Below are 14,410 nucleotides of genomic sequence, written 5' to 3'. Positions count from 1 at the left end.
AGAGAGAAAGAGAGAAAGAGAGAAAGAGAGAAAGAGAGAAAGAGAGAAAGAGAGAAAGAGAGAAAGAAAGAAAGAGAGAAAGAGAGAAAGAGAGAAAGAAAGAAAGAGAGAAAGAGAGAAAGAAAGAGAAAGAAATCTGGGTGGCACAGTGGCTCATTGGGTAGAGCTGATGCCTCTTGAATCCTGGCCTGGGGACCTTTAGAGTTTGTATGTTCTCTCCGTGCATGCGTGGGTTCTCTCCGGATACTCCGGCTTCCTCCCACAGACCAAAAACATGACTGTTAGGTTAATTGAAAACTCTAAATTGTCCCTAGGTGTGAGTGAGAGAGTGAATGTTGTTTGTCTCTATGTGTGGCCCTGTGATACACTTGCAACCTGTCCAGGGTGWACCCCACCCCTCGCACAGTGACTGCTGGATATGGGCACCAGTGACCACCGTGACCCTGAAAGTAAGAAGTGGGTATAGATAATGGATGGATATAAAAATTTTAATTTATTATCATTTATTTCACAAAAAAAGTTTCTCCTAATTTCAGTATTTATAAACATGTATCTAATATCAYTTGGTTAAATCTTTGACATAGTGGAGATTAAATTCTTGGGGAACGTGTTAGGAGTCATTCGGAAGACTACTGGGTAAAGGCAGAAATGTTCACTCAGAATAATTAGGWATCAGATGCAGCACAGTTATCGCAGTAATCTCTTATCCGTTCAAAAGTACATGCAGTAATTTCTGCGTGAAAGGCTGCGGGTGGAGGAGACGGAGGGAGGAAATGAGAACGAGGTGGGCAAACGTGGAGATGAGGCATCATTGAGACGAGGTGGATTCACTGGAAGAGTCACTTTGGTCTGATCATTGAGGCATCAGGCTCTGTGGGGTTTCACACCTGGACACCTGTTTCACACACTGCAGGTCAGKTCAAGGACTCGGCACAAATACATTCATTGAAGTTTTGCCGCTGTGCGTATTCCGTATAGGTAGGGAATCCTTCACACAAAATGCATGATAATTAGATCTGCTCTCATCAGTTGTCAATTAGCACCGAGGCAGCATGGGAAAAGGTTGTACTGCCTTTCAGAATTGATCTGTGGAAACACATATAGAAATGAGTCATCATTCAGACAAATAAGAATCCCTACCTGCAGCTGTTTTTACTTTTACCGTTTTGTGTTAAAATAAAGATCCAATCTATTGWATCAATCAATGATTGTTGATGGCAAAGAAAATATTACCAGTCTTTTAAAATAGGCCTTGGATTGATGAGTATTTCCAGCTTTTCTTTTCTTTTTAACAACACTCTATCTGAACACTGCCTCACCATGAAGTGTCAATTACAGCTCCATACAGGCTGAATACAATGTCAAAAAAATATGTTTTATATTTGAGAGCCATCATCTCCTCAGTGGATTTCTGTCTCCCCTGCAGAGTTTGTTATGATGCTTTCTGCACGATGACCTCCGATGGAAGAAAATGGAATTGGATTCCCAGTCAACTCACGMCTACGGTCCACATCCTTCTGCTTTAATCTTGTTTCTGTGGCTTTACAATGCAATTGCCGCCTGATTATGAATCAAAACAACTTAGAGACATCTCTTTGTGCCGTCAGGARAAACGTTGAGGCAGAGCAAGTGCAGTGGGTAAAGGGTGAATTACGCAACACCCCACTGAATGGAACAATGCTGCATGGTTGCCCCCGTGTGGCTCAGAGATATACAGATTCAGCAAAAGAGATGCAAGTCATCAAAATTGTATTCTTTTTCTCAGAACTGAAGCCTGAACTTGAAGATTTGCTTTCTCGTCAGCATCTTACTGTGTGWGAGGTCATACTGTATTTTTCACTTTGTGTTTTATTGCTCTGACTGAAGCTGTATATGTAACTTCTCCAACTTTTAATTTTTGTAGACATTGAGGCTACTTTTCTTCAAAATAATACATACTTTGCTTGTTTTCTTCTGTTTAAATATGTGCAGACAACAAAAATAAAACAGTAATATTGAAAAAAGTGCATTTATTATTGCAAATCCATAACTTAAAACATTTTAGCAAAAAAAAAAGCAAAATTTGTCCAAAACTCCATTGTACAAATGATTTCTATTTAACACCATAAACATTTGTTTTTATGCTTTTTTCTGAAAATTTTAAATAAATTTTAATTCTTAGTAGCTCAACTGATAAATATATAAAATAAAACGTGCATGCTATGGCAAAAGGGGGAATTCTAACCAAGACAATGCATTATGTTTTCAAAATCACAATGAAGAATGATGTAAGGCGAACGTAGCTCCTCCCCRCTTAGATGAGACTGCAGGCATCCTCCTTTCTCCTCTAAGCAGACAGCAGCATTTGATGATACTGATTTTTTTCTTTTGACTTTCATAATACTGGGGGAAAAGCGTATTCCTGAAAGTATAAGGATAAATAATCATTTATAATTTTTTTTAATTTATGGAAAAAGATTTAACATAAGGAGAGTCAACAGATGAACACTTTGACTGAAATCATCTTATTTCAACTAAATTTGTGGGTCTGTGGAGATAAAATCTTACTTAATGGAAGATAGGGTTTTGTGTTTAAAGATTACTAAAAGCAAAAGAGAGGAGGACCAACTCTGAGGTGGTCACAGGAAGATGAGTTTGAATAAACAACAATGTGAAAACAAATGAAAGCTCCAAATCACACTCTGAAGAACCTGGAAGATAAGTGAAGGTAAACAAACAAAAGGAGGGAAGAAAATCAGACGATGTGATTCTGTAAACATGTAAGTTCTTAAGTCYATCTGCAGAGGCAGCGATGGAAGTTGTGCGAAAACTTCATAGGAGTAATACGTTCATCATATGTGAACCTTTAGTTGCACTTAGGTTTTTTTCCCCCCGCAATGATTCCTCTAAACCAGACTGGGTGAGAGCCTGAAGCATCCTCGAATCACTTTTAAAGTGCAGCATAAAAGTGTGTTTTCCAATCACCGTTTTGTTTTGGTCTTTCAGCATTTAGGAATTTGTTCCACACACAAGTTTTATGGTCCAAGGAGATGAGCTCCTTTAACCAAGCCTGAAATAAACAACCCAAACATGAGCAAAAACTGACAATCCAAAGAACTGTTCTTTTTTTCCATTCTCAGAATTATTTATGAAGAATTATTTATATTAGGAACGAGAAAATGCAAATGCTTAAATATTTTTTGTAAGAAAAAGTGTCACTGATGGTGTCCCTGAGGTGGTTTGGCCATAGCTCTCAATCTCCAATTTTGTTGTTCTTGTGTTRATTTCAGACAAAAAATATTGCTTTCAGTTGGTAGCAGACAGAAGTTGGTGTGGTGCTGATTAGCCTTTTCCTAAACGTCATTTCAAAGTCCCAGGAGGATGTTTGTGGAGATGGGAAGCTCTAGTTATTGGGGATGTTCTGCAGATATGTGAGAATCTGCTGAATRTTCACCAGGCGGTCTTTGAGGCTGGTCATGGAGAGAACGGAGAGCTGGTACCGAGGGTCGATGGGCAGAACAGCCAGCAGCCACCAGCAGCAAGCTGGACCGTTTGGAGTCGCCTGGAGACAAAAAAAAAGAGAGAGTTTGTCATGAATCTTTATCAAAAATACATGTCGCTGCAAAGWTTACGTCTAAATAACACCCCAGTAAGTTTGTCAGCACATGATTGGCTGGATGTGTAATACAAGCAATGAACACTGAAAATGTGGAATTTAGAGAAGTAAAAACAGAAAAAACAAAATTTGAGGGAAAAAWTTTGGATTTTATATGGCCCTAATAAATCACAAAGTTTGCTCTACAAATATTCAAAATAAGAGTAATTGTTTTTCAATTTAGACCTAAACTGTGCAACCAAACAATGCATAAATTTTGTCATCCCAGCAGGTATGTCAGTATCAGTTATCAGGACATTTATTTAATAAAATTTAACAAAACAGCCCCAAGTGTACATGCAGTCATTAACATTATAACGAGGCTTTTTCACAACAATAATTTAGTTTTGTGTTTTATTCTCTCCTTCGCTGGGATTTATCAGAGCTGGAATCAAATCCAGTCAAACGTGATGCCTCAAACTAATCAGCCACAACAAAATACACAAATAGCAATTTTTTTTAAATCAACTCTAATTCAGCATCAAATTAGCTGCAACATACTGAGCTTTTCCACAGGCTTCTGGCTGTTCCTGAGTCACAACTACTCAGTATGCTTCATAACCAATCACTTAAAGCTACATGACTTCTGATTTAATGAAGCAGTCAACCACACTGGAATGAGTTAACTCAGAAATGATCGTTCACAGTCATCTGCACGAGGACTGCATGACTGCGTCAGAGTTACACAGCTGAAAATAATCCTCGTTTCTCTCAGAGTCTGAGCCAGTTACAAAATGTGCTGAACGTGGACCTGAGGTGAATGACGTTTACTGGGTTTCCTTTCAGCTGCTCAGCTGCTTGCCAAAGAATTTCTGCACTGCACCGTGACGAAAGGTTGGTAAATTACACGGCTGCATTAAAACTCTCTGACTCTCTGCACACGTAGAGTTGGGGATTCTTTACATGACTACGGCGTGACGCAACACGACCTGTGAGATAACTCATGAAGCACCCATTAAGCTCTTTAGCCCACATTGTCAATAGACTCAGCGGCAGCTCTCCTAAGAATGGAGCTGTAATCCCTCGGAGTGCTCCGGGCTCAGTTCGAGTCAGAGATGAACACACAGAAAAGCTGCATTCCTCAAACCTCTGAGGCGACTGAATCTGTGTCAGTGGGAGTTTCCCAACGGGCAACGTGTCAAGGAGCCATTTAATTTAGGACCAAAAGTGTTTGGTGAATGTCTTGCCTCATCAGTCCAAGTACTGAAGGCTTCAGAGTACCTGCATGTTTCTTCCAGATACCAGTTGTGATTAAAAATAAAAGTAAAAACGCAACTTAATAACTTGACTACAGACTTTTTCCAACTAAGTGACTAATTCTGATGACATAAAGTATTAGAAGTAACAGCTAGCCTTTGGGGAAAAGAAAACAAAAAGTAAACTTTGAGTCAATTAGTCACAACTGAATATTCATATTTTTTTATGTTTCAAACATGGATCTTTAAACTTTAATTTTCCACCAATATAGAAAAAACTCCCTTGGGCTTACTTTAAATGGCAGTTCAGCGATTAAACTTTAAAGCAAGTTCTACAAAAAATAATTATATTTTTTAAACTTAATGTTTATTGTTTTTGTTTGTTTTAACTTGAAAAACACCAATACTTCTCAACATTTTATTYRAGTTCTTTTTATGTCTTCATGTCCCAAACTATAATTTTGGAGTATGTGGTCAGTTGACACCACTGAAATGTTTGGGATTTTTTTAAGCTTKGTCTATTTTGCAGTTTAGAATAAATTTTAGGTTTTAAGAAATGTACAGGAGTGGATCTTTTGACTGGAAAGGTTGCATATCCCTGTGTGTGTATGAAAGTAATTTTATTTTTTCACATTTCTAAAGAAATACGTTCAGATATAATATTATAAATCAGTAGGATTTGTGGTGCTGAACACTATTATTTAGGCCCCTAAATCTGGGTGGTGAACTCCTTCAGCTGACTTTACCTGAATGTCAGCTTCACGCTCTGGCATTGGTCCGAAGTGCTGCAGAATCTGGTTGTGGAAATGGATCTTCAGGTTTTGGAACCAGACTTGGGCCTGTTCATACACTGCATCGTGCAGTTCTTGTAGCTTGTCTAGTGCTTCTCTGTCTTCCACCTGGTAGGTAAATGATCAGTCAGTTGATTTATTTGTCCTTAATGGCTAAAAGGATGTTGTAAAACAACAAACAGAATTGCTGCTACTGTAGCTCTTACTCTGCTGTCCTCCAAGTGCTCAATATCTGCAGTATTGTAACCATCCTTCATTCCTTTGGACAAGACCCGAAAGCGTTTTCCTCCGACGGTATCCACCACAGATCGTCCATCGGGGAGGAAATGTACGCTCCTGATGATCAGCATGCAGCCATAATCTGCAAACCTGCAAACGTGGATCAGGTTGTTGCTTTTATTAGCAGAAACGCAACGAAAACTGTAGACAAACGGTTCACAGCCAGTGGTGAAAAAAACTCCTCTGTGTGCTTCTCACCCTTTCTGAGAATCATGAATACACATCCCAAACTGATGCGTGCCTGTGTCCATGCAGCGACGAATCATGAGACGATAGCGTGGCTCAAAGACATGCAGGGGACAAGGCACAGTGGGGTAAGCCATGGTACACACAAAAATAGGCACATTCTTTGTCAGGCTGCAAAGAGAAAAGTAAAAAGAGGTTGCCCATTTAGACCTTTAAATCCTTAGTAAATCTTCTGCATACAGTATTTTAAATAAAAGTGGAAGTGAAGGACAGAGAGACTACTTACTCAGAAAGCTCCCTGTTCTCCTCCAGATGAGTTTTAGTCCTCTCTTCATATTCGCGACTCAAGTGCTGTTTGATCAGCGTGTCCAAGACGGTGGTCACCATGTACTTCCTGCAGGCCAGATACTGCAGACAGCAGGATAAACATTACAAAGTAAAGTAGAAACCGATCTGGAAATAAGTGGACTTTATGGTCACTTTTCTTACCTCTTTCAGGCTCTCTTTGCAGAGGGGACACTGGGGAGTGTGGTCCAAGCAACGCTCCAAGCAGTTTTTACAGAAAGTGTGGCCACAGGGTGTAGTCACAGGCTCATAAAACAATCTGTATTGGTCAGTGAGACGTAATCATCAGCTTGCTGCTCAGGTTGGCTTCACTGGGTTGTTCAGTCAGATTTACAGGTACAGTGCAGAGCTGCCAGTATGTCCTTGGGGCCAAAACAGGACGTCCTTACCTCATGCACAGGGAACACTCCAGGTCACTGGGGTCCAACAGATCCTCAGGAACATGTCTGCAGGATTTTGCTTTGGTGGTTTGGTGCTTGGAGCCTTTTGCCACACCTAGTCATTCAAAAGAAAAAAGAAGCACCTTCATTATTAAAACATGTTATTGAAAGATGTGACATCAAAGACAGAAAGTCTTGAGAACTCGCCTTGTTTTTTATGTTTGCTACTTCCACTGTCCACAACGCAAGCTTCCATGTCTGACACGGACAGCTTCCTCTTCAGCAGACTTCCCTTGTCCTGGTCGCCCAGTTGAGGAGCCGAGAAAACTCGCTTTAGCCCCTCTTCACTGCTGCTAGAGCAGTGCACTCGTAGCGACTGGGCTCGACTTAGACCGGGGCGCTCTGAGCTTTCACACCATTTCTGGATAGTGACGCAAGGAGATGATAGTATTTTATTAAGGCACTGCACTGGATTAATCCAATTTAAAAAAACAAGCAACAACAGCATCATTATTTGCAGTGCAGATACCTCCTGGATGTCTGCATCGTGTGCAGAAGAGGCACAAACTTGGTGTTGTTTCTGAACTGGGCTCTCTGGCTGAACTGCATCGTCTTCCACAAGAGTTTTAGCTCGTAAGTGCGGCAACAGGTTCTGCGTGGTCTCCCTCAGACCAACTTTAACGTTCTCATCAACCGGAGAGAGCAGGTCGCACAAGATCTGTAAAAATAATCAACTTGTTATACTGGAGGTTATGATCAAACAAAGCAAATGACAACCCTGGTAAGCAGGAGTCACACAGCATTTAGCAAATTAGTCTAGTATAGACATCATTAAAAATTAATTCTAAAATCACAAGATTCATAAAGGTTAACACAACAAACTGCATCTTTTCACTAAAGCCGTGTTGAGAGGTTCAAATGAGTTTAAGTTGCTGAACTTGATATTTCAGCTCATTTCTAATTAAATAGTCAGCATCATTCTGCTACTCTGCTTTCTGTCAGAGATAGTTTTAAACATAAAGGTGTATTACTACCATTATTTTGTTTTATGCTTCATTTTGGTGTCAAGTAGAGATGCAAGTTAGGGATGCAAATCTTACTGATTAACTAATGATTAAGTGACAAGCTGACATTTTCTTAAAAACCTGAGTTTTCTCTTAAATCAACCGGGTCTTTCCATAACATGAAGTGTTAATCTTCTATAATATGCTGACTTAAAAAAATGAAGCAGATCAATATTTTTTAACAATTTATTTTGCCCCCTGTATTAAATTCTGACTGAATGAACAAAAATATGTGGATTTCTCGCACATTATTTAACTTGGACATTTTTATAAAACACAACAAAACATAAATCTATTAGGCTGCTGAACGGAAGAAAACAGATGAAAAGAACAAACTGAAAACACATTTGCAACAATCAATTTTCAATAAACCTAATCAATGTCATACATTTCTTCATATTTCAGAGCCTGTGTAGAGACCCTAAAACATGCAGACAAATTGCYCTCATCACATTCTGAAAGTCCACAAAAGAAGGATTGTTTTGTGTTGTTGTTGTTGTTTAATGCATGAGTCAAATGTGTGTCACTTATGTAACTACAATGCTGTCTGTGTTCTGTCATTAAGTGATACAAATGTCATTAAAGACGGAGTCACAGGACCTGACCCACTAACATCTTATGTAAAGCCATGATAGATGATCAAAGAGTGATAGAAACTGGTTTGGATGTTTTAACAGAACAAATCAAACATTTGGAAATGGATTCAGAATAATAAGTAAGTTCCTGTAAGAGCCTAAAACAAACCCTTTATAAAACATGAAAAAAATTAAAAAAATTTATGTTTTGCAAAAAATTGAAGTTACTTTACAGACAGGTGTTTTATTTCTAAAAAACACAAACAAACAACAGAACATAAACATAACTGGACATTTTTCTTGTTTTATTAGAAGTGGTTTCCTTTCAATCTTTATTTTCTGACTTTAATTCGCTCAGTAATGGTTCGACCAAACAGAGCTTTTGGCTCCATGGGTCAGACATTTTTGTCACCTCATTATCAGTTTGGAGCAAAATGTAATAAACATTGTTATTCCTGCCAACACAGCATCCACACAGTCATTAGCTGGGGATAATCATTTTTTGTCAAACGGTTCTAAAAACAATTCTCCACAGAAGGTTTACAAAGTTTGTTGCAGCACAGAAATAATACAACATAAATGGGATTTGATTCTAGTTGGGATCTTCAGTAATTGTATTTTCTGCTTGGAAACTGGGTCAGTCGTGTGTTATAAGGAGTTTCTTCCATCAGGATGRGTTTAAAGTTAAAGTTTTGTAGTTCACTTTAAGCAGAATCTACTTATTGGCCATGAAGTTAGTGTTGTATAACAACTAAAGCTGAAAGGTTAGGAGTGCAAGTGCCTCTTCCTGGCTGCTCAAAGATGACTCATGTAACTTGACTTCTTGAAGAGTTGATGTGTAAATGTTAAGAAGCCTCCTTTGACCTGCAGTACACTGGCTGACTCCTTTAGCCTGCAACTAAAAACTCTGTGACTTAAACGTAAGTGGTCATCTTCAGCAGAACAACATTCTTTRCCACAWAACCTGAAATCAAAAATAAAAAAACTCTCTAACCCTTTCCATTTGTCTTTTAGCACCAGGGAAGTCTTCATCAACAGTCAAACAGTGGAGGAAGACTTGAAGGGACTCGTCCACCCGACCCATTTCATGCAGAACTGTCGCTTTCCTGAATAGAGTCTGAAACAGAGACACACAAAATCCACTTTTACTGTGCTAGTCACATAAGAAACACACAAAAAACCTCACTAATAAATGCATCATTTTAAAAACACATTTRCCTCCTAATTTAGTGAAGATTAGCTCAGAGCATAGCTACACAAATTAAAAGAGAATAGATGACTTCAAACTCATCCTGTTCTGTGTTTTGCTGATTCGGGCACATTGAGTTTTTAAAAGTGATGCAAATTTTTTTTATTTCTAATTTTTTTCCAGAGTTATCAGTGGGTGACCTACTTCAGCAGAACAGCTGGACTTTGAACAAAATTCGATGTCCTCCAAAGCAAGTCTGTACTGTTTCAGAGCTGTGTATGCTTCAGCTCGAGCCAATCGAGCCCCAGTCAAATGTGAATCTGCAATAGAAAAAAAAAACACCAACATTTAAAATGTCTTTCATTTAGTGGAGAGAAACAGTTACGCATAATGCAAACGGTGGTTCATATCAAATATAGCTCAGCTAAAACCTAATAAAAACAACAGCAATAAAGTGTGTTTAGCTTTCCTTTTAATAGGATAGCCTACAGATTCGTTTTTGTTGTTGCACAGTGATTTTATTAACTTTGAATGCTGCAATTATTACATAATCACATCATTACCCAAAATGTTACATTAACTGTGCCAATTGTCTGTAAACAAAGTAAATGTGATAATTATATGCATAAGCCTTAAAAGAGCAGACAAAGATGTTTTTTTTTCTTGTCTGTTGTTCTCAGTTTATGGTTTGGTTAAAAATTCAGATGAACTCCAAACTTTTAGTCAAATAATTAAAACTTTCAAGTCAGCCCGTCCTGCAGACTGACAGATGATTTCATTCCATTCAGATTTACTGAACCTGTTTTCATGGACTCAGGTGTAATTTATCAGCATGCTGCACTCCGTCGATCCCATTGAGATATTCAAGTGAAACACATTAGGGACTAGCTTTTTTAGCACGTGTTTGTCAGATGTCAGCGTAAACAGGGCTAATTTTGACAAGACATGAGAAGGTCAGCAAGGCACTCATAACTAGATGTAAGAGTCTGTCCTGCTCTTAGGTTGRTGACATCAGCGTCGGCTGAAACAGAAACACAGATGGCAGAATCACTCCTACACAAGTATGACTCTGCATGTTCAACCCAGAGCCAGAAGATCGTTTTCATTATCTCTTCCCAGGTCATGATGCACCAGTGAGAGGACTTTAGTAACTTTACTCCCAGAGTTCTTTGTGAGGCGCAATAACAAGTTATGTAAATGRGAATAAATGCACAGTGAAAAAAAAAATCTAAGATCATCTGAAGCGCACTAAGACTGCTGGTCACTAAAAATATTTTCAGCCTTACATAATTAGTTTTTGTCCTCATTCTAACTGTTAATGATTAACATGTGCCTCTGACTTATAAAATAACAATACGTATCAAATTTAATTTAATTTCAATCTAAAAATGATTAATACTTGTTCTTACAAKTTCTTTTATATTGAATTTTACCRTTTTTTAAGTGTTCAGCACTTTGTTGAAAGCGCTTTCTAAATAAAGTTYTTYTTYTTGCTATTATTATTATTATTATTAGCTGAAACTTTTACATGATTAAAAAAAGTCAAGTGTCAGCTAGTTTACAAATCCGTTTTAAAGTCACTGAGGTCATGGTTACACAGTTGTGTGTGTTTAACCAAATACCCTGATAACATCCTGCTGGTGGTGTTTGGGTTCACGGAGGTTAACAAAGAGACTAAATATTCCAGGATATCTTAACACCTGAAGGTCCAATGTTTTATAATCCAGACCTTTTGCCAGACAATAAGCCACTGCCAGCAGCAGTAAAAAAAAAAAGGAGATGTTTTGTACTACAGAACTGGGAGGTTATTAAGTCTGCTATTCAGGACTGGTAAAGCAACAACAAAAATGCATGCACATATTAAGGCTGCACAATATACTGTCAATATATCGTCAGCACAGTATGCATTACTGCAGGCTATCTCAACTGATTGCACTGTTGGAATTTGGAAGTCTTTGTATCATGCAGCCTTAAAACAAACAAAAGCGCAATGTTTTGCACTATCTATTTTAAATTTTATTGCAGACCATATAAGTCATATTATTTATACTCTTGTTAAACATTAACTGTTTAGAGCAAAACAAGACATTTTCAAAAATCACTGAAGCATTCAACAGCTGTTATTATTTCATGGTGCTATCAAATTTCTCTTAACCAATGCTTTCCTCTTACCTCTTCCATACATCATTCTGTTGTTTACAATTAAATAATCATAAAGGTAGTCTGGTTTACTTTTATTACACAAAAAGCCAATTTGATACCCTTCTTTGTGATTACAACACAATAAAAGACCATAACTGGACCCACAAAAGAAATATATGTTCACTTTTTAGTAAAACATTTATGAAACCGTYGTTCATAACAGCTGAAAGAGTTACAAAATACAAAAGGCCTCCTCCCTTTTTCATAAGTTATAAAACTGGCCCTCTGTGTGTCACGACCTGACTTATGCAACTTTCTCTTACTGCGCATGCGCACAATGTTGAATTTCGTAAGCAAGGCCATGCAGACTTTATTGTTGACCAGGAGGAGAGTGGTACAGGCACATTTTATTCATTATATTGGTCAGCAGAGTTTACTGAACCTACATCCTCTGGACCTCTTAACAACACAGGCTGTCACACGAACACATGCTCGGATATTTTACATTTAATAACAGCAGATGTTGTGGCAGCAGACACACCTCTTTTGTCAAAAACACACCAACTCACCTGACCGGAGAACGTCGCTCGCAAGTGACACCGCTTCTTTGTAGCGTTTTCTTTTGCACAACGAGTCCACTTCGCGTGACGCTTTCGACTTTTCCAGCTCGTCGGGAAACAGTTTCTCTAAAAGTCCGCACAGAGTCACGTTGGCTTTCTCCCTCCCGGTAACCGCTTCGCCGCACAGCCGACATTTGGTGACGAACCGTCGACGTAAACACCTTTTGCAGTACGAGTGTCCGCAGCCTACGGTGACGGGTCGGCCCAAGAAGCAGCGGCAGCCGGGGCAGTCGAAGCCTGCGGCGTCCCSGTTCCCCCGGCCCGTGCAGGCATCCGGCCCCGCCGCTTTCCTCTTGAAGTTACGGAGGACGCATTCAACCAAAGTGCTCAGCTGCTCCGGACGCACAGGACCGAAGCGAACAGCCGCGGAAAACCAGTTTATGGCTTCCTTCAGACAGTCTTCYGACGCTAAAGCGTTACCTTTCTGAAGGAGAAGTTCACGGTGGCCCTCTTCCTCCTCCTCTTCTTCAGAAACATTATTGTCCGCGCCGATGAAGAAGGCGCTTCTCTCCTCCGACTGCGGTTTTAGCGACATTGAAATGTTTATGGAATGCTATTTGCATTTATCTTTTTCTTTTCTTCTGCCGGCGTGCTTATACATGACTGGCACTACAGTGAAAGGATTTTCCCCACAAGATACTCCTTCATTACGTAAAAAAAAAAAAACCGATGGTCATGTGACCAGCAGGCTGGTCTCGTGATTGGTCAAATGGTCTCTGTTACAAAACGTGCGCTTGAAAGTTTCATAACTACGGAAAAGACGCAGTGAACTTGACAAACTGCGCCAGGTTTTTTTTTTTTTGTGTACTCATTAACCTTATTTACTGCAACATAACCCGAGGGTTTAATTTAGATCTAAAAGTCACATTGGAACACATTTGTTTTTTTAATGCCTGTCAGAACAAAATATCTAGCGAAGTCATGTAAATGATTTTGTAACACAAGTGGTCTGCACAGTCTTGTCACTTACCACACACACACACACGAATAAAAACATAACACACTGCAACAGATTGTGACTTTAAATTGACCTGCATTAAATCCACATTTCACACATTTTAACRTCTGAAATAAAACTTTTAAAATGTTTTGCAAATGACCGATTGTAGAGGAGAAAAACATCTTTATTGCTAAGTCTATCATACGTTTTAAAGAAAATGTATTCAAGTCCAATCAAGCTGTGTAGATCCAGAGGCAGTGACTCACATTACACTGGAGCACAAATACAGAAGGACTCTGTATTTGTGCTCCAATATGATATCCTCRTTCTGAAGGAGGCTTCGCCTAATTTGGAAAACTAGCAACCAAGGTACTACTGTGGTCCACAGACCTGGGTGATCTGCCTGGTCTATGGCTCTTGGGTTGCAAGGCTGTTTAAAGCACTTTCAATAGGAAGCAGAGATCTCTGCACAGGCTTCAGTTATAATGTGTTCTGATTTCTTAACATACCTGTAAAAAAAACAAGCAGCAACATTTTGAATCAGCTGTCTGTACTGCACATTTTAGGAGGCCTAATAGACCATTATTACAATAGTCTTTCATCGTTTTCTTTACCTGCTATCCTTTCATGGTTATGGGAAGCTGGTGATTATCTTCAGCAGTCATTGAAAGGCAAAGTAGCCATTTATTACCTGGATAAGACTTGAGTCCATCACAGGGACACAGAGACACAAGAGAGAGACAACAAGACAAGCAACCTTTTACACACCTAGGGACAATTTAGAGTTGTCATTTAAACATGTACGTATTTGGTCCGTGGAAGAAAACCTAGGCATGTATGGGGAGAAGATGCAAACTCCACATAGAAAGGGCTAAAGACGATCTTGCAACTTTGTCACTGAGAGCTCTACACTGCTATGACATCCCATTACAACAGCCCAAACTACTAATTACATTAAAAGTCTTTAAATTTTAGAATATTTCTTATACAGTATGATAATGTTGGGATTGTTCTTACTTTTTCACCCTTTAGTGTGAATTTTAGCACATGGTACTGAACTATTATGGGG

At 38.9% G+C, this 14,410-nt stretch overlaps 2 protein-coding genes across 4 annotated transcripts in view; one reads left to right on the top strand and one right to left on the bottom strand.

The window, feature by feature from the left end:
* The window catches only part of cabp4 (calcium binding protein 4), a 39,707-nt gene extending 36,655 nt beyond the window's left edge, over window positions 1-3,052 (top strand). For all 3 annotated transcript variants that reach the window (XM_014013189.1, XM_014013188.1, XM_014013190.1), the window contains exon 9: window positions 1,427-3,052. In XM_014013189.1, coding sequence (XP_013868643.1) covers window positions 1,427-1,455 — 29 coding nt within the window. In that variant the 3' untranslated portion in view covers window positions 1,456-3,052. The remainder of the gene's footprint in view (window positions 1-1,426) is intronic.
* lonrf1 (LON peptidase N-terminal domain and ring finger 1) lies at window positions 1,993-13,376 on the bottom strand. Its single transcript, XM_014013186.1, has 12 exons — window positions 12,351-13,376; window positions 9,844-9,959; window positions 9,445-9,567; window positions 7,341-7,529; window positions 7,019-7,232; window positions 6,821-6,926; window positions 6,576-6,690; window positions 6,373-6,494; window positions 6,099-6,257; window positions 5,828-5,990; window positions 5,577-5,729; window positions 1,993-3,541 (listed from the first exon to the last, which is right to left on the bottom strand). The coding sequence occupies exons 1-12, from the start codon at window positions 12,934-12,936 to the stop codon at window positions 3,383-3,385; spliced, it is 2,205 nt and encodes a 734-aa protein (XP_013868640.1). The 5' UTR covers window positions 12,937-13,376; the 3' UTR covers window positions 1,993-3,382.
* Between the last annotated feature and the right edge of the window lie 1,034 nt (window positions 13,377-14,410).

This window comes from Austrofundulus limnaeus, unplaced genomic scaffold (assembly GCF_001266775.1).
Source record: "Austrofundulus limnaeus strain Quisiro unplaced genomic scaffold, Austrofundulus_limnaeus-1.0 Scaffold99, whole genome shotgun sequence".
NCBI classification, from domain to species: domain Eukaryota; kingdom Metazoa; phylum Chordata; class Actinopteri; order Cyprinodontiformes; family Rivulidae; genus Austrofundulus; species Austrofundulus limnaeus.
This window is presented reverse-complemented; position numbering and strand designations above follow the sequence as displayed.